Here is a 23,728-nt window from a genome sequence, read left to right as displayed (position 1 = left end):
GTTTCTGTCTCTCTTTGTCGGGTTGTCTTGTGTTATGACCAGTTCATCTGTGAGTGTTCCGTGCTGTCTTTGTGTAGCCTATATCTAGCCTTGAAATAAAGGAATTATTGTTACTCTAATCTGCATTTGGGTCCCGCTTCCTGCACACCGTAACAGCCACCGTAACACTAAAGCAGCAAAAACAAATGTGCACAAGCCTTACACAGCACAGTAACATAGACTGCATGTGCATGTGCCAGTTGATGTGACCTTTAAAACATGTTGGATTTTTTTACAGAGCACATAAAGAAGTCAAAAAGACACTGGTCTAGATTAAAGTGGCCCTACTTGTATTATGGTTTTGGGGGTTCTTCCTTTCCTGTTGTGTGTTATACAGGTTTTGTGTGCATGTAAATGGTCTTTAAAATCCCCAATTTCCATTCAGACGGAGCTTTTAATTCCCACAAACCCCCCCCATGCCTGAAACGCCTCCATTAAACTCCTTTTTTTATTTCTGTAATAGAGTGACATGACTATGTAACACTCTCCTATTGGCTAGTGCTCCAACAAATTGTACGTGATAGGCTAAGGATTGGAACATCTCTATGCAGTTGATCACAACAGAGCCGGCCAGCTAACCAATCAGAGCAGACTGGGCTCTGGTTTCAGACAGAGGGTGAAAAGAGGTCCTGCAGCAAAGGCAGTATGACAAAATAAATACCTTTTTGACACACACAAAGCAACCACAATGTGAGACGAAATGACCCCAGGGGCCCCCAAAATTAAGACGAAGTGACACGAATGACCACAAAGAAATGCAAAGTTCCACAAAATGACCACTAAATGGAACAAAATATCCACACAGAAACACAAAATGACCACCAGTAAATGCAAAACAACTACAAGGATGCAAATCTGCCTGAAAGAGGCACAGAACAACTAAAAACTGACACAAAACAACTATAAAGTGAATCAAAACTACCTTAAACTGACTCCAAATTACATTTGGCATTGGACATGTTGTGGTTGGGATTATTTTTGCACAGCTTCCAGTCTGGGTGTATTGCTATTAAACAGTTGTGACAGGGGGCCTTTATGTCTGCACCCAGGGGCCCATTATCTCATAATCAGTCCACAGTCAAAGTGAAGTACCCTGGGGGGGGGAGAAATGCAATTTATCAAGAGTGACACAACCATTAACCTGAAATCAGACATGCAAAGGCTGCACACCTCTCACAGGTGTGTGTACCAAATCAAACACAAGTATAAGATGCCTTGTTGACTCCAATAGTCTGGAAATGTGGTTGACTAACAACTCAGCCAGCGAACACTTTCCAAACCCGAACATTGCCTCTCGCCTCACAGTTGCCTCTCGAATTCACCTTACCTCTTCAGCACATCACTGTTTTCTTTCCCCCCACCTGATGCATTATTCATTCTCATGTTCACCGGCTTTCTCCCGTCTTGTGCTTGATCAATAAAACATACCTATGTGTTTGCTCCCTCACCTCCCCATCCTCTTGTCCCTGCAGCCAAACAGTGAGCCCATGCTGAGCTGATAAAACAGCATGGATGGATGACCTTTTCAAACTGGCAGAAAATGACTAAATGTCAGGCCATCTCTCGACTTTGTGAGTTGTGTCTCTAATTCAGGTAGTGAAAGGAGATCAGTGTAGTTCTCACTCTCATGGAGTTTTTCAACAAAAGCCAGAAATGGGGCTTAACATGGATTTTTTATTTGTTGTGAGTGTCATGATGCAAAAGGGAAGCACAAACAAGAATGTTTCATCACCACAGAATAATTGTAAGGGTTTGAGATGGATCAGTGTCCTGCAGGTTAACCGATGAACCCAGTTTCTACCTCCAGAGTGAAATTATCTGTGAACCTTGATTGGATTTTAATTCACAGAGAACCAAATATTCTGCACCTCATACAATCGAGCCCACAATGATTATACTCCACTTGAGTGTCTGAATCATAATATGGACTTTATTAGAAAGGAAAGGTCAATCATCACTGACTGTGCCTCTCATTTTTGAACTTTACAATGGTTTACACTGATTAAAAACCCTTGAAAATAACACAATGAAAGTTGACACTCATCACCCGGAATGCTGGCATACAAAATTCCTCATTACTGTGACACATAAGTAGAGACTTCAAACTGAAAACTCCACTAACGGCTGCTTACAATTTGATCTGAGCCCTCTTCAACACAAAATGATTTGGTTAACCAAACACTAATAGCTGTATGAGATTGTTGAACAATAATCGTCTGCTGAAACTCCAACCCGGTCTCATAAAAAAACGTGTAATAACTACATTGGTCCACAACGTAGGACGTAGTATTTCTACAAAAAGGCCTCTGAAATTATAAGATCCCTACGTTTTTTTTCACCATTCATTCCAATGGCTGGCGTCTATGTCACGTGATCTTCACATTTCTCCCTGCAGAAAAAAAAACATGGCCGAACTTCGTTTTATTCTCGGTGTAAAATGCCTATTTTAAATTTAGTTTGGCCATTAAAATGCGTTTTGATGTCATTTGATGCGAGAAATATGAGTTGTTATTTCCGATTATGTGTGCAGTTGATGCACATGATCTTTAGTTTGCTAGTTATTACGAAGATTACTTCAGGAAATTGTGTCGATACAACGTTTTCATTGTTACCAAGGTGGTTGCTAGGGACGCTGCTATCGATATTATTTATGTTATGTTGTTTAACAGTTTAATGGTGTAATCTTTATTGCTACCCCCTTCCCCGTCAATGTATAATGTTGGTCCACAGCTCAAACGTATTAGTTTAACAAAATTGTGGCAAAGATAGGCTACGTTATTTTCCCCTGTGCAATTCCAGTCTCACATCTCACATCACATCGTCATAAACAAATACCGGAAACAGACCGAAAACCCTTTATTCCGAGTGTGCTTGCTTTTCTCTTTGAAAGTCATCACATAACGGCATTGTAATACACGGTTCGGCTAGAATAAATATTACATATCTGCCGTAGTTCTCTATTTATAGAGCCCTGATGAGAAGACTTCTAGACAAACATGAGGAACTCCCGCCAACACTGAAAACGTCACATGGATCATAAATATATCAGCCATTAAACAACATCTTACATTTCTTTTCACACAATACGTCTCCTTTCAGTATCAACACTAATTCGGCTGACTTTTATATTTGATCCAATTGGTAGATAGGCTGTATTTACACCATAAAGGTGCACAGCTGATATAAAGGGACACCTAGTGGTTAAAGCATGTTATTGAATTTCATTATTTTTATTATTAGATATTAATAGGATCCCTATAAAGTATATTCATTACTCGTTATTCTCTACTAATAGTTAATTAAAGACTGTATATAATGACTATTTTGCACATCCCTTTCAAGATTTGAAGATTTTCTAAGGTTTATTGACATATCATATACACAAACGGTGTAGTTATGCAATGAATGAAAAACTTTGTGTATACCTCCAGCAATGTTAACTATGTTGAAGCACTTATTTTAACTGATATTATACATATGTATTATACTCTTATATAAGATGTATGTAGATAATATAAGTAATGTGCAGAATACGACAATTTAATGGTGGAGGTACACACATATTGATAGATGTCTTGTAATGCACTGTTGAGGAACCTGCGACCAAAGTTTTTCATCTCCGGCCTTGTCAGGTATTGAACAATCAATAAATAAAGAACACAGAATTATTAAATATAAAACACAGAATTTGTGTGATTATACTAAATGATTTACAAATAAACACCACTGCATATTTACAACTGTTACACATGCTGATGTAACGCAAATGTTTCCAACTTGGGATCAATAAAGTATATCTTATCTTAAGATGATCGATGGCTACTGCCATATTTGCAAAATGTGCCTCTGAACCTTGACAAGTGCATGTTTCAGGCTTATCAATGAACAACAGGAGGGGTCACAAACATACAGTAAGACCAGCTGTTAAATAAAGCTCTTCTGACCTTAGCTGGCATGTGGGTATATATTAATGCTGCCCATTATGGGCACAAGCAATTTTCACCCATTTATTAATTATATGTTTTACATTTGAGTGTTTCCTATCCCTTAAACCTCCAGGGATGTACACAGTTTAATACTGGCCACTTCTTATTATGGGAAATACAAAAACGTCTTTTAAAACTACAACTCCCAGTAGAGACGTGCCATAGAACATATTGCGAACATGGTTGCGAAACACAATAGCCAGCATGTGTAGTTCTGGGGACGGGGTGGGGGAGGGGGGGACGGGGTGGACCCGTTCAAATCCAGTTTTGGACAGTCTGCCGTGGTTCCATCCCATTTAAAGTGCTGTTCGACGCTCGGCACACTCTCCAATCACAGAGCTTGAGGACTATCACGGGGTTTGTCAAGTGAAGCGGAGAGAATACTTACTTCCGGGTGTAATATTCTGTAAAGCAAATGAGCTGCTCTGACCCTCGGTCCTGACGGACTCCAACTTGTGTTTATTAATCAAACAAATAAATAAACACAAGGATAATTATGTGTTATTGTTGAGTAAATGGAGAATTGCACAGGGGAAAATAACGTATCTATGCCACAATTTTAGATGCGGATTTTGTTAAACTAATACGTTTGCGCTGTGGACCAACACTATACATTGACGGGGAAGGGGGTAGCAATAAAGATAACACCATTAAACAGTTACACAACATAACAGAAATAATATCGAGAGCAGCATCCCTAGCAACCACCTTGGTGACAATGAAAACGTTGTATAGACACAATTTCCTGAAGTAATCTTCGTAATAACTAGCAAACTAAAGATCATGTGCATCCACTGCACACATAATCTGAAATAACAACTCATATTTCTCACATCAAATGACATCAAAACGCATTTTAATGGCCAAACTAACTTTAAAATAGGCATTTTACACCGAGAATAAAACGAAGTTCGGCCATGTTTTTTTTTTCTGCAGGGAGAAATTTGAAGATCACGTGACATAGCCATTGGAATGAATGGTGAAAAAAAACGTAGGGATCTTACAATTTCAGAGGCGTTTTTGTAGAAATACTACGTCCTACGTTGTGGACCAACGTAGTTATTACACGTTTTTTTGTGAGACTGGGTTGGAAACTCCGCTCAGAAAAGCTAGACAAGCTTTCCAAAAAGAATCGGATGTTCTGTCTGAATTGATAGCCTCTTTCACAGAGTTCAGGTTGTTCATTTCACTTGAGGGGGTACGAAAATGGAAGGTCATAATATGATAATCATGATGTGATGTGATAGTTTTTTACTACATAGCTCTCAATTATAATAGATAGATATGAAGGAAGTACTTATTAATGATTCAGCAATTATCAGGTCATCACTTATTATCCCAGTTAAGTTTTACGTTCCTCTCTGAATGTGCTACCCTGAGTTCAGCTGTCAGCAGCCGCTCTGTGAGCTACAGTGAGAGTGGAGTTGTATATTTCTTATTCACAATAGCAGCACTCACAGTTTGGCAGATCCAACAAATCTAACTCATTCATTTGAAAGATAGCTACTTGTGATAGCGTCGTGTGTACATTTATCGAGCTCTTCAGTACAATCCAGCCTTTAACAAATGTGTCAATGGACCTCTTCCAGAGAAGACATTTTGGCTTGTCATGAATGAGTACATATGAGTAACAACATTGAAAATGCATTTCGGTGAGCTATAGGACCAGGGCGCAGGCATAGGGCACTTTTCCACATCAGACATGTTGACTACTCATAAAAGGTGTTCCTAAAAACATTGACAACTGTCCTAATAAGTCAAACTGAGTCCAAGCAAGTCGATACACATTTACAAGGCTTTGTTCTAGTTTATTTAAAAAAGAACACGTCCTAAGTCTTTTCCGGAAGATGTATTCCTTGACCTTGATGGAAAACGTTATGAAGCATTGGAGCACCTTTACTTAGCATTTAGAGAATTTGAGCAGTTAAAATCACGGCTGCCACTAACACCACATTTCACTCTGTTGGGAACATTTCCCAGCAAATAGGCCCAGGACCTTGAAACGGCAGCAGCCTGATGGAGTACAGCTAATATTAATTTGATTATTCATGTGCTTTTCCCTAATGCAACATGTCATAATGTTTGCTTTGAAAAGGTCTGCTGTGCATACTGGCTTTTCTTTCTAGGACACTTGATTGAACAGTCATTGTTAATACATTTTGTTTTGTGCTTTCTGCCATGTGTGGAAGGTCTGTAGAGGCTGCACCTGTTAGAAATGGCAGCAGCGGAAGCTACTAACTACAAGGTTCAAGGTTCAAGGCTTTTATTGGTCATGCGTACATAGCTACAGTGTAGTTATGACGATGAAAATATTGGGTCACAGGCTCCTCCAACAGTGCAACACAATAAAACAGACAAAACAGAAAAAATAGTGCAAGTAAATACAAAAAGAAAAATAGTAAAAAAAAAAAGTGGAATAGTGCAATAAGAGTCTATGCAAGTGATTGAATATGATAAATTAGATAAATATTTTCTAAATTGCAGCCAGATTAATGTTTGTGGATGTTGTTTCAAAAGTTCAGGTGTTTAACAGTCGTATGGCCTGTGGGATGAAACTGTCTCTGAATCTGGTGGTTTTAGTCCTGATGCTGCAGTAACGCCTGCCAGACGGCAGCAGACTGAACAGTTTGTGGCTGGGGTGATGGGGGTCTTTTATAATCCTGAGGGATTTCTTCCTGAGCCGCTGGGAGTAAAGGTCCTCCATGGATGGCAGCTCGGTCCTGGTGATGTTCTGTGCAGTTTTCACCACCCTCTGTAAAGTCTTACGATTGAGGGTGGTGCAGCTGCCGTACCAGGCCGTGATGTAGCCCGTCAGGATCCTCTCTATGGTGAACCTGTAGAAGGTCAGGATACTCTCTATGGTGCACCTGAATAAATTGCTGAGTATCCTGGAGTCCATGTTGAACCTCCTCAGCCTGCGGAGGAAGAAAAGCCGCTGTTCAGCTTTTTTGGTGATGGTGTTAGTGTGATGAGTCCATGTCAGGTCCTCAGTGATGTGGACACAGAGGAACCTGAAGCTGCTGATTCTCTCCACCATAGTCCCATTGATGGCAATGGGGGCGTGTTCCTCTCTCTGCTGCTTCCTGTAATCCACAATCAGCTACTTGGTTTTGTTGACGTTGAGATGGAGGTTGTTATCCAGGCACCAAGGTGTCAGGTTTGCGACCTCCTCTCTGTACGCCGTCTCGTCGGTGATCTGGCCGATGACGGTCGTGTCGTCAGCAAACTTCACGATGGTGTTGGAGCTGTGTGTGGCCACGCAGTCGTGTGTGAACAGGGAGTAGAGGAGAGGGCTGAGCATGCAGCCTTGAGGGGCTCCGGTGTTGAGGATCAGGGTGGAGGATGTGATGTTTCCCACCCGCACTGCCTGGGGTCTGCCCGTCAGGAAGTTCAGGATCCAGTCACAGAGAGCTTGATGACAAGCTGAACTGTAGTCAATGAACAGCATTCTCACATATGTGTTCCTGTTCCTCGGGTCCAGGTGTGAGAGGGCAGGGATCCACCCTGCCCTGTTCAGGTGAGGGCTATGGCGTTGTCTGTGGACCTGTTTGCTCTGTAGGCAAACTGCAGGGGGTCCAGAGAGTCAGGGAGGGAGGAGGTGATGAATGATTTGACTAACCGCTCAAAGCACTTCATAATGATGGAGGTGAGTGCTACTGGGCGGTAGTCGTTGAGGCTGGTGATTTTTGACTTTTTGGGGACAGGAACGATGGTGGATTGTTTGAAGCATGCAGGGACTGCAGACTGCAGCAGGGACCTGTTGAAGATGTCTGTGAACACCTCTGCCAGCTGAACTGCACACACCCTGAGAACACGGCCAGGGATGCCATCAGGTCCAGGAGCCTTGTGTGGGTTAACCCTTTTAAACGATTTGCACACATCTGCCCTGTTTAAAACAAAATGGCAAGGATCCTGATCCTTCTGTACTTCCACAGCCTGGCTGCTCTCAAACCGTGCAAAAAAACAGTTTAGCTCATCTAGCAAGCGTCCACCTGTGTATTGTCCATCCAAACATCAGAACAACTGATTAAGGCTTCAAGCTACTAACTCATAACTTCCCAGTTTTCATAATGTTTAGAAATCAGGGGATTAAATATCTCTCCGATTTTAAAGTTGTAAATTTTTCCAGATCTTCTTTGTAAATCTCTGTGTTCCAGTAAAAAGTTTAACAGTGAATAAAAAGTGTGTGCCTGCTTGGTTTGACTTGAACTGACTGTTAAACTGAAAGTTTGCACTTGGCCGCCTCTCCTCATGTGTACATCCATCAAACTCTGGCTGAGTCTGTTTAAATCTCCACCAATCAACTGACACAACACATTACAGTGCAGTTTTCATGAAGCAGGAAAACAACTTCTACCTGAATGAATGTGTACATTTTTCTAAGGATGAAAGATAAAAATCACAAATGACAAACTACTGACTTTTAATACTCTGCCAATTACTTTCCCACAATGTGCCGCTTTGATTTACAATTTAAAACCATGTGTTCTCTCTTCATGCCTTCATGCCAAATTATAGTGTCCACATTGATAACACTGTCTTGATGCAGAGCTCAGCAGGGTGTGACAGCAGTGGGGATAGAAGTGAATATACACCTTGAAGTGTCACTGGAGCTTCACTTGACTAATTTCCCATTATGTCAAATAACATTACCGGAAATATAATCCTATATACTTTTACCTTATTTAAATCCATTCTCGAATGGCTTTACTTTGTGCGTCTTCAAACATCAAAATATTGTGACTTTAAAACAAACACATCTTAAGGTCTTAAGGGAAGGCTATACAAGTGCAAAACAATGTTCTGTAATATTTCTGACTTCTTTACACATAATCCGTCTGTATGTCGCTGTTTAGACCAACCCTGCTCTATGAACACCATGGATTTATAGACATATGGGATTATGAATTGCTGTCCTGTTTTAAAAATCAGAGAGAAAATATTATTCCAGTTTTTCTCGATTGCTAACACACTTTTTTTTTTTAATTGCTCAGTTTCTCAGAACACTAAACACAATTCACAAAACCACACACCCAAAGTGCAAAACTCCTAATTTCTTCTGCTAAATGAAGAACTGCACTCAAAACTACATACACACTTACCAAATGCAAACTTTTGCACCAAATATAACACACTACATTCATAATACTAGATGGTTTGACCACCCAACCAGGGCCGGACTGGGACAATAAGTCAGGCCGGGAATTATACACCCAGCCAGGCCACTACCAGTTTTTTGTGGCATTTTGCAGGATTTATTTGTCAATATTTACAGCGTTGCTGCCCGTAGTGATAGCCCTCTAAATCTACTACCAAAAAATAAACATATGGAGATGGGTTACTATTTTAAAAAATGTGCAAATCTATTTAGGAACCTTTTCATGTGAACATATTTTAAGTGGGGGTGGACCTCAAATCCTATAGGGGGCATTCTCCCCCGGTAAGATTTTTTTTTAAATGTTGGACTTAAATGCATCAATCTGGTGCATTTTGAGGGGGAAATAAAGAGACTACACCCATATGAAACAGAACTGTATACATTTAAATAATCATAAAATCATAAGAACATGGCCATAACCAATAACATACCATATCCAATATGAAAAAACATTGAAACTTGTTTATTTATTTGTTTTTGGTTCATTTATAGTTGTGTGTGTCTGTGCTCCTGAACCAGCCTCTCCTGTCTCCCCCCTCCCCCCCTGCTCCTCTTTGAGGCAGAAGCAAAGACTAGTTTTAGCTCTCAACAAGTTTTAATAGTTTATCTTACATTTTTTCACCTAGTTAACGTTTTTTTATTATTATTCATCTATATTTTACTAATCACTCCCCCCTCAAATGGAAATATGTGTTTACATGAATGGTGACCAAACCGTGAGACCCACTGAGAACTAAGTTAACTATCTAAACACTCAGCAGAGTCCTTTACCTCACCTGAGCTGTAGTTATCAGTCTCTCAGTCTGACAGGAGAGGACTCTCCTCCACCTTGTTGTTGAAACAGCTCCTTATATCCGTTAGCGCAGCTAGCTAGCACCAGATGCTAACAACAATAATAGCCTACACGTAACCGGTGCGCGCGCTTTCTCTCTCTCGCTCGCCCACACATACACACACCCTCCCGAGCTTGAATGACACACAGAGACCAATCGAGGGCATTAGTGTATGGTCTGTATGAAAGTGGCCATGTCGGCAGGCCACATCATGTACAGCCAGTCACCCTCTGTGAGGCAGAGTCAGACCCACATTTGCGCAGCGTTGCGTTCACAATACATACATAAAAAGAATTCCTCAGGCCAGCAGGCCACTTAGCAGGCCAGGCCATCGGGAAACCTCCCGGTGCTCCCGATGGCCAGTCCGGGCCTGCACCCAACTACACACTGCTGAGCATAATCTAAAGCACTTTAATCTGATATGGGCTATGCTCTGTACATAGAGGGTTCTGCAGAGAAAGATTGCTTGAGTTTACAGAAATACAGTAAATGGAGAAATACAAATGAGTTGTTGAAAAAAAATCACATTTTATTCAAAGATAACATTGTGCAACATGTATCTCAGCACATAGTTATATGCTTCGGATCTCTCTAAGTGTGATGGCATTGTTTGCCAAAACCCAGTTTGTAACTGCTGCTTCCTGTGCCTCATTGAAAATCTTTAGCCTTCCACCTCTTTGTTTCTCAGTCCTTCAGATAAACAACAAAGACATAGTGATCGGTCAGTGTCTGTGTTGCATAACAGTAAGTTTACCACAGTACATTGTGCAGGATTGTTGTAGTTATAGTATGCAACACGCCAACAATTCAATTACAGTAATGAAGTAAATACGTTTCACACAACGGATATAAGCACTGATATATCATGAATTATGCAGAGCTATAAACTGGTAACTAACCTGTTTTCAAGTCTAAGTGTCCGGATTACATCGGCTTAGATTAGGCTGAACCCTCTGTCCAGCCTCTCTCATTGTCAAACCACGGTTGATAACATTTCATTTCATTAGAGAGTATTCTTCTTTGTCCACGTCCTCTCCCTCCAGCTCTACCCCACCTCTTCCTCCTCCTCTCACTCTCAGCCCAGCTCTTCCTCTTCCTTCCATGTTGGCTTCCATTGTTGCTGTAAGAAAGTACTCACCTGTGGTCTTTTTATAGTGCTAACATCCTGATTGATGAGCCAACAATTATGCTACCAGGTGTTTGGTCAAGTGGAACGTGTTTCTTGATCATTGGTCCATGTGTGAGGCCTTTTGAATATCAGTGTTTTTAAACCTGCTCACATGTGACTTTATGTCAGATTCCTGTCTTACGTGGAGAAACGTGTGCAGTGGTTTGCAAAAAGTGCCATGTTGATTTGCAAATTGTGTGAAAAGCTGAAAACGTGTTTAGAGTTTTGGAGATTTGAGCCGATGTTTTGCTCTTTGAGTGTCAGTTAAAATAATTGTGCTTTATGTATAATTTTAGTGTGTTAGCAATCGAGAAAAACTGTAAACAATGCAAGCTTGAATATTTATCCATAAAGTAACATGAGTCTAAACATTTGGTGTTATTTGAATAAAAGAAGTCCTGTAAATGGGAATCTCCCAACCAGCATCTCAAATCAAATCTCTTGTCATGGGGGTTGAACAAAATGGGGTTGAACCTCTGTGGTCACAGAGATCCTTCATGCACAAGAGAGACTCATCTAATGACAAAATACCTAGTGTTGAATGATTTAAAGTACCCAAAAACAACATCAGTAAAACATTTGCTTCAGAGACAGCAGCAGGATGGTGCTGACATCCAGGTCCATGTGAGCGGATAGTGCAGCGTCAGGTTCAACATTAATGTTTCATAGACGTCCCTCAGTTCCAGGTCATGAGACAAGCTTACATGCACAATTCATGACCAGAGTTTGAATGTTTTATATTCTTGAGCATGAAGAGATCATCACATTTAGTTCAACAAATGAATCACATTACAACAGCATAACATTGTATTTGTAATAGATTGTGGCCATGAAACTGACATGGGATTATCAATGTCAGTCAGTTTTTCACTTTGGTCCAGACTGAAATATCTAGATCAATATTATCTTTTCCACATATATACATGTTCCAATAGATGAATACTATAGATGTTGGTGATCCCTTGACTTTCCTTCTGTCCTCACTGTGAGGTTGACCTTTCTGGTTTCTGCTGAAATGTCTTGCGCACAGATTTGCTATTTGTTAGAGACACAGAGTGCTGCAGGGATGACATAGGTTCATCGCCTGGCTACCTCAACACAAAGTCAATGGGATTTCTAATAGGATTTTGGATGTAGTTGAAGCTGTTTATCAAACAAAACCAGTGGCGAGCCGTGACTTTTATACCTAGGCCCTCTGACCCCCCCCCCCCATCCCTCGAAAAAAAAGAAGAGTTATTACGTCACAGCGTATACTTCAGCGGAATATCAAAACAGCGGCCCGGGGTGCAAAACGCATCAATGACAGCGACCCTCTACCACACAAAACAACACCATTTATATAAACACCTATCATGACAGGTCACCCACAGCCAGGGCCGTATCCAGGATTTCCTAAATACCGAGGTCCAAACATGTTAGGGGGGTTCGGGGGATACCCCCGAGATTTTTGGGATTTTCATGATCTAGTTAGGTGCTTTTTAAGTCCTGTGGGGGGTCACACATTGGATAATATATCGATTTCAAACCATGTCAGTGGGCTGCAGCATAAATTATTTTTGAAAGTGTAATACATGAATCAGTTGATTGTTACTATTAATGATCTGGACATGCAGAAGGACCTGCATCCTCTCTTCCATCTTCTTTAGTCTCTCTGTCTTCTTCCTGTTCATTACTCTCTCTGTCCTCTACTCTTTCTCTTTGTTCAACCTCTCCCTCGTTGTTCACTTTTTGCTCCTCCTCACTTGTCGCTCCTGCCAGTGAATTAAAAGCAATTCAGCCATTTAGTTCATTTCACTTGTTTGTTTGCATTTTTTTTTTTTAAATCTGTTTTGTTTGATTCTCAAAAGAGAACAAATATGTAAGCAAATTGTGTTTTATTATGAAATCATAACTGCAATAGATGTATGTTGTTTTAAAATGATGCCTATTGTAAATGAAGACTATTGTTATAGATAAATAGATGGATAGATGGGGTTATTAAGCCTACATTCTTCTGTCTGACTGTACCTGCAGTTCCTCCCTGACTTCCATCACTTTCTCTTTCTCTCTGCCTGTCGTGTCTCTTCCGTACCAAAGCTGAGCCTCGACTGACGTAGTCTTTTCATTACATCTGAGTCAGTGTAAAAAGAAAATAATACAATGTTATATCTCCAATGTTTTACTCAAATTGAAATGAAAGAAAACCATTAAAACGTTTGTTAAAAGGTCATCCTTCTGACATTGGATGAATGTAATTAACTGTAGCTCTCTAGCTAGTTTATTCACGCAATTTAAACCAAAGTATAGCCTATAGCTGCAATATCAGTTAGTGTGCATGTTGTCGGACGTCCACTGACTAACATAGAGCGTTCACACAGGATCTGCTGGTCATAAGATGTCCTGATGAACAAAAACACAAGCAGCCCGCTGGACTCAGATCTCTAAATACCTCATCACTCCTCCGCCGCTCCGGTTCAAGTCCGGGCTGCGGTGGTTTGTTGTAGAGATGGGCGAGTCATGATTCATCCGGATCATTAACCCGGATCCTAGTAATGAGCCGGTCGTGACGAGTCTCCCTCTCGATTAACCCGAGTCCTTTGAGTCCTACACCTGATGTGACGTAACAATTAAAACTATAAATTGCGTCACTCTTTACTCTCTTTATAACGTGTACAATCACATTACAACGTTGTTGTATCCAGAGATCCAGCAGACTCGTCGCCATGCACGAATCAACAGCAAATTCAGCCCCTCCTCCGGCTCCCGCGAGAGTCCCGTGAGCCGTGAGTGAGCCGTGAGTCGTTGGACTCGCGGGAGCCGTGAGTGAGCCGTGAGCCGTGAGTGAGCCGTGAGCCGTGAGTGAGCCGTGAGTCCGCAAATCTCTGAGTCTGCTGCGACTCGTCGAGGGAGCCGTGGGACTCGCGGGAGCCGTGCGAGCCGGAGGAGGGGCTGAGTCTGCTGTAGATTCGTGCATGGGGACGAGTCTGCTGGATCTCTGGATCTGCTGCCTGCTATATGTTACGGCTCCGAGTCCTCGTAGGCTACTGGTCTCTCTCGATCATTGACCTGGATTCACGGATCCTGCGATTTTTCCGGCTCTAAATTAAGTTTCAGTGTAGACTTCTAACAAAATGGTCATGTTGTGCAACAGTCTCCTGTAATAATATCTGCATTTCCAATAAGGATCTTACTTGGAAACTCGTTTATTTTGAACATGGCACACAAAAAGAAACAAATGATAGAAAATTGCAAAACAGTTAGAATATATAAAATGTAATTATACAATTATTATTATTATTATTATTATTAAATGAAAACACAATTGTGCAAAATTAGCTTAAGTACAGGAACATATTAAAATAACTATATACATATAATGCAAAACACTTATTTTTTAAAATGCACACACACACACATGTTTTATTAAAGCAAAAGACACTGTGTAGCGGAGGCTAATGTAACGTTAGTTTAATATGCTGGTTAAATGCAACAACTTTTCGGTTTCACCGGTAGGATTTCTACGGTCTTGGTCATGCTGACTCATATGACTCAAATGACTCAAATGACTCGTATGATCCGGATCTCTTCAATGATTGACTCAGAAGACTCCGAGTCCATAAAATGATCCGGATTTGCCATCTCTAGTTTGTTGATACATGTCGTCTTCTTCTGTTTGCTTTAATCGAGGCTACGTAGTTATGCAGCGCCCCCATCGTCAGTAAATGGAAGTACTACAAAGAACCCTGTTTAGTGCAATTATTTCACAAGTTTTGTTATACACAGCTCGGAAAATATTACCGAGGTCCGGACCTCGGTGACCTCAATGGTATCTATACGGCCATGCCCACAGCCAAGTAACAATTACAAATGAACTAAGTCGGCACCTATCATGCAAAATGCACCTTTGTACGTCTTTTATACATGAATATGTGTCCCCGGTGTTCCAGGGAACTCACCAAGTGTCAGAAAACACAACCCTCTCTATTTTCCTCCTTAGCCAAATCTCTAAAAAAAAAAGGGGCTGCAACGGATCTGAAAAAAACGGATCCAGATTTCAACACTTTTCTACATCACAAAGAGGTGCTCCGCTTATTGGTCAACTCTCCACCTATCAGGGGAATGAGCCACGGCCACGTGCATTGCCAAACCTCTCATTCGCATCACCTCTCTCTCTCACCTATTATATGGCTCTGATTCGCATATAGGCTATCGGCAGGCTAAATCAACCCCAGTCACATCTGTGTTTTTGCTTGCTCTTGCCAGGATGCCTACGGCCCGTCTACACGACAGGCGTAAAAAAATGCTTTCAACGCTTCGCCCATTCATTTGAATGGGGTGACGTAGGATATTTTTAAACTTCACCGAACTGCATTGTGGGTAGCATGGCAAGGCGTTGCAAGCATCGCGAGCGTCTATCGGCGTCAAAAGTTGAACAATGTTCAACTTTTGAGGCTTGATGCTTGCTCGAAGCTGGCATCAGCCAATGAAATCCCGTTTATGCAAATCTGCCAGTACAAGCTAGCCAATCAAACCGCGTGTATGCTGGGAGAGACTACGCTGGTCATTTCCTCATATTCAAAAAAATGGAGGGAAAATTCATTATAGCGGTAGTGAATCACCCGGTGCTGTATGATCAGTCTCTGTTCATCTACCGGGATACAAACCGGAGGAACCAGGCATGGAGGGAGGTGGCAGAGACAGTGGGTGAAACTGGTAGGTTTTCGCCTGTTTGGGGATTTTATATCCAGTTTACTTCGTTTTAACATTGCTATTGCTTTGTATGCCGGGGGCGGGAGATTCATGTGAATAGTTGTTGGTCGCGTTGCTCGCAAAAAATCGCCAAGCCTTGAGCCAGTTAAACGTTGTGCTGTTGTTGGCTGCAAGACTCGGGACAGGGGACTGCATGCAATGCCATCAGTGGAAAAATAAAAATATTCTGTGGCTAGACTTCATTTTCAAGGGACATGTGCCAGAAGACCCCGGCAGATTTCTGTTTGTGTGTTCCAAACATTTTACCACGGACATGTTTATGAACTTGTCTCAAGTCCAACACGGATATGCCTCCAAACTAATGCTAAACCCGGGATCACTACCAACCATCCGGGACCAGGCCAGTGAGGACACATCCAATTTTGAAGCTGTAAGTTTTTATTTAGCAGTGTTTTTCCTGATAAAGCTATCTCTAGCTTGTAGTATGTAGCATGTAGCTTCGCCGTATCAATGTCGCCTCAAACCCAAATAGTAATCGGTTAGGTGTTTATATGTTTTTGTAATATTTTATTTTGTACGCTCCATAGTCTTTGCTTTGTCTTTTATTTTAATTACCAGGCATTTGCTAACATGTTCAGACATACTGCCGTAATGGCGATCTGTGTGAAGTAGTGATGTGTCGGTCGCGAACGAGCCGGCTCAAAGAGCCGGCTCTTTTAAGTGAACGACGGGAGCCGGCTCTCGCCCGCGAACGAGCCATTTTTGCGGAGGGATCTAGATCGGCATGAAGGCACATTATGCAATGTGCACATTTAGGCCGCAAGGTGAACCTCGAAAAGTCCTTTAGAAAAGAAATCCCGCTCCACAGAAGTGAAACTACACAATCTTTAGTTCATAAAAAAGAACGATTCATGCTTATCCACCAAAAAAAATTTCGTCGCTAAAATTCCTGCCAATTCTTCTAGGCACGTAATTATTGGCTGAACTATTCCCTTCGAAGCGTAATAATATCTTGGTCCAAAGTCGTGCCACGGTTCATCACGTGATCGTGCTACACCAATTGGGTAGCTGCATATTGTCAACAGAAGTGAAAGATGGCGGCCGCCATGGTTTCATCGAGTAGCGGAGACGAGGAAAACGTACCAGAAAGTCTCAAAAAGTCAAAATTGTCAACACACAAACATTGTTACATGCATATTACGTCTGTGAAGCACGAAAAGGTTGATTGTTTTACCAATACAAGATGGAATACGTACAGGACAAGCTTACAACGGTCGCTCGGCTTGAAGGGAGACTCTCGGAACGTGGTGGCTGAAAACCACAAGCACTGTCTTGATTTCGAGTTCGAAGATATTCCTGAGGACGCTGGCTTCCACCACACATGCTACATAAGGTTTACCGACACAAAGGCCATGACGAAGGTGGAAAGACGGCTCGCACGTGAGGGAGATCAAGACGTTAGGGAGGACCTTGAGGTCGAGCCCATCCCATCGACGTCTCGCAGCACGTACCGAAGCCAAACAGAGAAGCTACGATCAAGGTCAGGCCTGCCAATCGCAGGCTCTGGCCCCGTCCTTCCTGCCCTGTGCATTATATGCAAGATGAAGGAGAAAATGATCATCAAAGCAGGCAAGCGACAAAAGGATCAACTGTGTAAGGCTGAAACATTAAAAGCAGGTAAGCAAACCCCCTCCCCCACCCACACACCACACACACACTACACACACACCACACACACACACACACACATTCTCTGTGGTTGAATAACTGAAAGGTACAATTATGTGTGAGAGATACGTCAACAAACTCATTGAGTTGTCCTTTTTTTCCGTTTAGGCAAATTGCAGAAAGCTGCTGAGAAGAAAGATGACCAAAGTGTTCTTTTACATATAAAAGACAAAGACTGTGTGGCTCTGGAGGTGCGGTACCACAAAAGCTGTTACAGTCAGTACACCATGTTTTTGCTGAGACCTGACAAACCAGAGACAGAACAGTAAGTTATTTCTCCTTGGATTGCTTTACCTATTTGCACTACCACCAGACTGAAGTCCAGGTGTGTGTCGGCGATGGCTATATATATATATACACATACACATACTTAACATTATAAGTAAACATCCAATTTCCTTCTGTTATATGTGCACACAATCACAACACTTATTCATTTATCCATTTATTTACTTCTCATTCATGTGTTGTAGGGATGAGGCAATGTTTGATGCCAGTTACAAGCTGTTCTGTGAGAGGATCATCCGCCAGAGGCTGCTTGTCAACAATGAGGTGCTTAGAATGGGCCAGCTGAGGCAGGCCTTCATTGACATGGTGAAAGCAAACGAAGGTGTTGATGCTTCAAACTACAGGTAACTGCAATGTAATACAAGTCTTATTATTTATCATGTGCAAGGCCAGCTTTAAACAAAATGTGTATGACAGGCCTGTTTGGAGAAACCCCCATGATGTGTAGTGTGTAGTGTTGTTTGTGATGATGTGGGCCTTTATTTGGCTTCTTTGGTGTTAAATGTGCTGTATGGCAGATAGGTTCTAGTCTGTAATGTCTTGTATCACCTCCACCACTCTGCTTTTGATGGTACTCCTGTGACTCGTAATTGTCACTGTTTTGTTGTGTTACAGACAGGATCTGTTGAAGAAGAGGCTGGCTCAAGATTTCCCTCAGCTAGCGTTTCACATGCCCACCAAGCGCAACGTCTGCGAACTGGTTTTTGCTGAGACTCTGTCAAAGGATGCACTCGTGGACATGCTACCAGATCCATCCGGTACGGAAACAACACAGTCCAGTGAATTGAGCCAGACAGACAGCGACAATGAAACAGGGAGAACAAAGTGCCAAACAACACATGAGGACACAAGGACACTGTATACAGCAGCGTTGTTTTTGAAAAGACTGCTTAGTGACACTCCTGGCATGTCATGCCCATGGCCTCCCACTTCTGAAAATGTAAATGTCACTGAATCTCAAACTGTTGTCCCCATTGGACTATACAATCTGCTCAGCTGGATTATAGGTTCCACTGAGGAGCCAACACTGGATCATTATGTCAACATTGATGATGACGTACATTTGAAAGTGTTGTCTGTTTGTCAAGACATTGTGTACCTTGCTTCCAAGGGCCGCAAGCAGACACCCAAGTCCTTGGCTTTAGGTTTAACTGTTCGACATTTAACTGGATCATCACGCATTGTATCACTGCTTAACAGACTGGGACATTGTGCATCATGGGACACAGTTTTGAGTCTAGACACTAGCCTTGCCCAACTGACACTAGTAGAAGGCAGAGACAAAATACCGAAGGGATTCTCAAAGCGGACACCCACAACACTTGTGTGGGATAACATTGACTTTGGTGAGGAGACACTATCGGGTCGTGGAACTACTCACCATACAAATGGAATTATGCTCCAGAGTGTGCCCGGCGAGCCTATGTCCACAGCAATCAGACAGCCACTGAGAAAGGGAGTTACCTCATTCATAGCCCCCCCCCCAATGCCTATACAACCTTACCATCAGTCCAAAAGGCAAGGGCCACAGAACTTGTGTCAACCAGTGCAGTCAGCGACATGCAGAATGGACACCCACTTTGCTGTACAAGCTGAAATGGCATATGCTTTTGTGAAGTCCACATGTACGGATAGTTGTACAATCCCAAGCTGGACAGGGTTCCATACACTGCTTCAGGATGAAAACACTCTGCAGAAGTCCGCATTGTATTATCTTCCAGTCATTGAAGCCTCACCAACAGAGATGTCAACAGTCAACACTATCCTGAAGCGAAGTGTCCAGATTGCTGACCAGCTAGAACTGGATCATATAGTTTTAGTGTTTGACCAGGCTATATATGCCAAAGCACAGCAAATACGCTGGAAGGATGTTGAGTTTACAAAGCGTCTAGTGATTAGACTAGGTGAATTCCATACATGCATGTCCTACCTGAGTATTCTAGGCAAAAGGTTCGGAGATGCAGGACTGCAAGATATCCTCATTGAATCTGAAGTTGTTGTCCCAGGATCCATCAATGGGGTACTCAATGGCCATCACTACAATCGCAGCATGAGGGCTCATAAACTTCTATATGAGAGTCTGCAGCGCATCCGGTTTATCACCTTCATGGACTCCTTGCCACCCCAAGAGAGAGCTGCGTGCATGGATGTCATCACTGAGATGGAATGTGCCTTTCCAGACAGATTGATGGATGTTTTGAGTGCAGATCAGAGGTTTGATAATATGTGCTCGAAATATGCAGACTTTGTGCAGAGGAGGAGTACAGAGAATGCAACATTTGCTTTCTGGAGCTCATACATTGACATGATGCAGCTACTCCTCCTGTTTGTGAGAGCAACGCGAGAATCAAACTGGCAGCTTCACCTGTCAACCGTCCGGTTAATGATGCCATGGTTTTTTGCCTACGATAGAGTAAATTACGCTCGATATTTACCTGCATACTGGCTGGAAATGATGAATCTGCCTGTCACACATCCCTCTTGCCACAGTGACATGAATGTGAAAGGCCAGTGGACTGTCCAGCGACAAAGTGTTCATGGATTTGCCTCCATTGCTTGCGACCAGGCTATTGAGCAAACGCTTAACAGAGATGCCAAGACCAAAGGTGGCTGGACAGGGATCACACAAAATCGGTCTGCAGTGTATCGCTGGATACTGTCACAGCATGAAAGAGCCGCGATAGCAAGACAGTGTGAATCAATGGCAGGGATATCTCCTGAGCTACAGACAAGAAAAGACCTGGACAAGACACGCATCTCTGCTGATGCAAAGGCTGTGAGTAGAATCTTGGACACTATTGATTCCATGCTCAACCCTTTTGATGTACACCAAGACGGCATTGTGTGTCTTAGCTCTGGAAGAGTAGCAACAGGAGAAATCACAAAGGAGTTGCTTGTTGCCTCAGAAAAGGGTGAAAATGCTGTAAAGGAGTTTATGGAGCAGAGACTGTTATCCAAAACAGCTGACATATTTGCCCCCATAATATCACAAAAACTCAAGACTCTCAGTGATCAGAAAAAGCCCCCCAAAAAATCTGCAGCAGGCAAGGAAGTGATTTTGCGTGCTGACAAGAAGTTATTTTCCAGGCTCCTCATCCTTGGCCAGAGCAGGAAAATTGAAATGAGGGAAATTCTGTCATATTCCTTGGGAACTGTGTCATATCCATTAGCAAGTGCTGATGGTTCACTTGCCAAAACAAACAAATCAGCTCTCATGGATCTATTGCAGAGCAAAGGTGGAGAGTGCTTGGTTGACAAAGTTCCAATAGGTGGTGCCATTCTTTTTGATGGCATGGCAGTCATGCAGGCCATGCCATCCAGACCAGCAACATTTGGAGAGCTTGCAGAGACCATACTGCAGAGCATACTCCAACTTGCTTTGCATCACAAGTGTACACGCATTGATTTAGTCACTGACCGGTATCCACCCATCAGCATCAAAAGCCTAGAACGGTCCCGTAGAGCTGATGCAGGGTCACAACTAATAACAATCTTCAGCCCAGATCAGAGAACTCCAACCCAGTGGAAGAAGTTTCTCTCTGACGGAAAAAATAAGGAAGCACTGGCCGAATTCCTTTATGTGGCATGGACACATGCAGACCTCACAACAGTGGGTAAAAACCTCAGCTTGTACATTGCCCATCAAAATCAATGCCACTGTGTAACTGTCATGGAGGGTGTACAGTCTGTTGATGTTGTTGAAGACCTGCAGTGTGATCATGAGGAATGTGACACACGGGTGTTTTTACATGCCCAACATGCTGCACAGGAGCACAAAGCTGTCATCATCAAGAGCTCGGACACTGATGTGGCAGTCATTGCTGTAAGTCTGCAGGCAGATTTGCCATGCAGCTTATATGTGTTCACAGGGACTGGCAACAGGACACGGATCATTGACATTGCCATGGTGTCATCAGCTCTCGGAACCAGTGTGTGTTCAGCCTTGATTGGAATTCACACGTTCTCTGGGTGTGACTCCACAAGCGCTTTCTATGGCAAAGGTAAAATAAAGTCATTTGCTGTTGCATGTGAGAAAGATGACTACCTTAAGGCTTTCAGAAGTTTAGGTACTAACTTTGACTTGGAGCAATCAACATTTGCACTTCTTTGCCGGTATGTATGTCACCTGTATGATCAGCCAGCAGCCGAACATGTAAATGATGCTAGGTACAAGGCTTTCTGTATGGCATCATCGGCCTTGCCAGAATTAAGCATTCCCCCTACTCATGATGCCCTCCATCAGCACTGCAAAAGGGCAAATTACCAGGCAGCAATAATGAGGTCCTGTCTCAAAAGAGAAATGAATGCTCCATCACCTGCTGGATATGGTTGGGAAATAGAGGATGGGAACTTACACGTCACCTGGATGACAAGAAATCCTGCCCCTGACAGTGTGTTGCATGTGATACACTGCAGCTGCAAAGAGTCTGCCTGTGAGAAAGGCAGATGTTCATGCTTCTCTGCAGGACTCTGTTGCACAGACTTATGTCGTTGCTCAAATTGTGCAAATAAAAAAGAAACAGAGGAAGAGAACGATGACTGCCCTGACACTGACAGTGAGGAATAGGAATAAAAGAGCCTTCTTTCCATCTTTCTTAAGCTCTTTTCTGTTCTTTTGGTTTTAGTGCCTGGCCGACGCGCTCACACATCACTCATAGATACGTTTGTTTTTGATACTAGAACAGAGTATAATCAGCAGGACTCTTTTAACCAGCTGAGGCAATCACAGCACCAATCAGCCGCTCCGCCCAGCCTGACACCAATCAATTATACTACATTACATGTCCTTCTACTGTTTTCTATGTCATACCTTTTATATTTGTAATAAATCTCGTTTTTATGGTTCATCAGTGTTGTTTTCATTTGTGGAGGGATGAATGAGTAAATAAATGAATCAATGGACATTGGTATAAGTAAGGCAAGGCAAGTTTATTTATATAGCACTTTTCAACACAAGGCAATTCAAAGTGTTTTACAAAAAATTAAAGACATTAAGAAAATGGCATTTAAAATCAGTCATTCAAAAGAAAAGCTAATAAAAGAAACATTAAAAGAAAAAATACATGGATAAAAGTTACAGTGCAGTCTAAGATATGAATAGTTCAATTAAAAGCAGCAACAAAAAGAAAAGTCTTCAGCCTGGAAGTACTGCATTTTATTGATCTAAATTACTTAACGTAACAAGTTAACCTTCTTCTTGGACGCAGAAATCAAGTCATGTTTATTTTAAGAGTGCATTTAACGTGTACAGGGTAACAACAGACAGACAAAAAGTCCTCAGTCTAATGGAATAATCCCAATGAACCTAGCGATGTGAACATGGCAGTCCAGGAATGATAGTTTGATAAATATGAGTTTGATATACTTTATTAATCCCCGTGGGGAAATTGTTTGTAGCTGGAGTTGGCTGATAAACGCTGCTAGCCAATGTTGATTCGATGGTCAACTCTGTTCCCAGATAGTAAAACCTCTCACAAATACCGCGTATATAACGCAAATACCTCGGACTTAGTGATGTATTAAGACATATGACAAAACATGACATAAAACAAGCATACAGCACTGTTTAGAATCCATTTGGTCTGGTTTAGCGTAACCATGGCGGCCGCCATCTTTCACTTCTGTTGACAATATGCAGCTACCCAATTGGTGTAGCACGATCACGTGACGAACCGTGGCACGACTTTGGACCAAGATATTATTACGCTTCGAAGGGACTAGTTCAGCCAATAATTACGTGCCTAGAAGAATTGGCAGGAATTTTAGCGACGATATTTTTGTTGGTGGATAAGCATGACTCGTTCTTTTTTATGAACTAAAGATTGTGTAGTTTCACTTC

The 23,728-nt window shown here is 42.1% G+C and overlaps 1 protein-coding gene across 1 annotated transcript; it reads left to right on the top strand.

Annotated features, from left to right (window-relative positions):
* Nucleotides 1–17,755: 17,755 nt before the first annotated feature.
* Nucleotides 17,756–22,535, top strand: LOC117549266. Its single transcript, XM_034221008.1, has 3 exons — nucleotides 17,756–17,866; nucleotides 18,075–18,233; nucleotides 18,505–22,535. Exons 1-3 carry the CDS (start codon nucleotides 17,829–17,831, stop codon nucleotides 22,454–22,456), a joined length of 4,149 nt encoding a protein of 1,382 aa, XP_034076899.1. The 5' UTR covers nucleotides 17,756–17,828; the 3' UTR covers nucleotides 22,457–22,535.
* The last annotated feature ends 1,193 nt before the right edge of the window (nucleotides 22,536–23,728 follow it).

This window comes from Gymnodraco acuticeps, unplaced genomic scaffold (assembly GCF_902827175.1).
Source record: "Gymnodraco acuticeps unplaced genomic scaffold, fGymAcu1.1, whole genome shotgun sequence".
In the NCBI taxonomy this organism is placed as follows: Eukaryota; Metazoa; Chordata; class Actinopteri; order Perciformes; family Bathydraconidae; genus Gymnodraco; species Gymnodraco acuticeps.
This window is presented reverse-complemented; position numbering and strand designations above follow the sequence as displayed.

Bases quoted from the DNA above. Each gene is read 5' to 3' on its own strand.
- LOC117549266 (XM_034221008.1), top strand. From the start codon at position 17,829: ATGTTTTTGCTGAGACCTGACAAACCAGAGACAGAACA. The intron at 17,867-18,074 runs GTAAGTTATTTC...CATGTGTTGTAG, and splicing joins GACAAACCAGAGACAGAACA to GGATGAGGCAATGTTTGATG. The intron at 18,234-18,504 runs GTAACTGCAATG...GTTGTGTTACAG, and splicing joins GTTGATGCTTCAAACTACAG to ACAGGATCTGTTGAAGAAGA.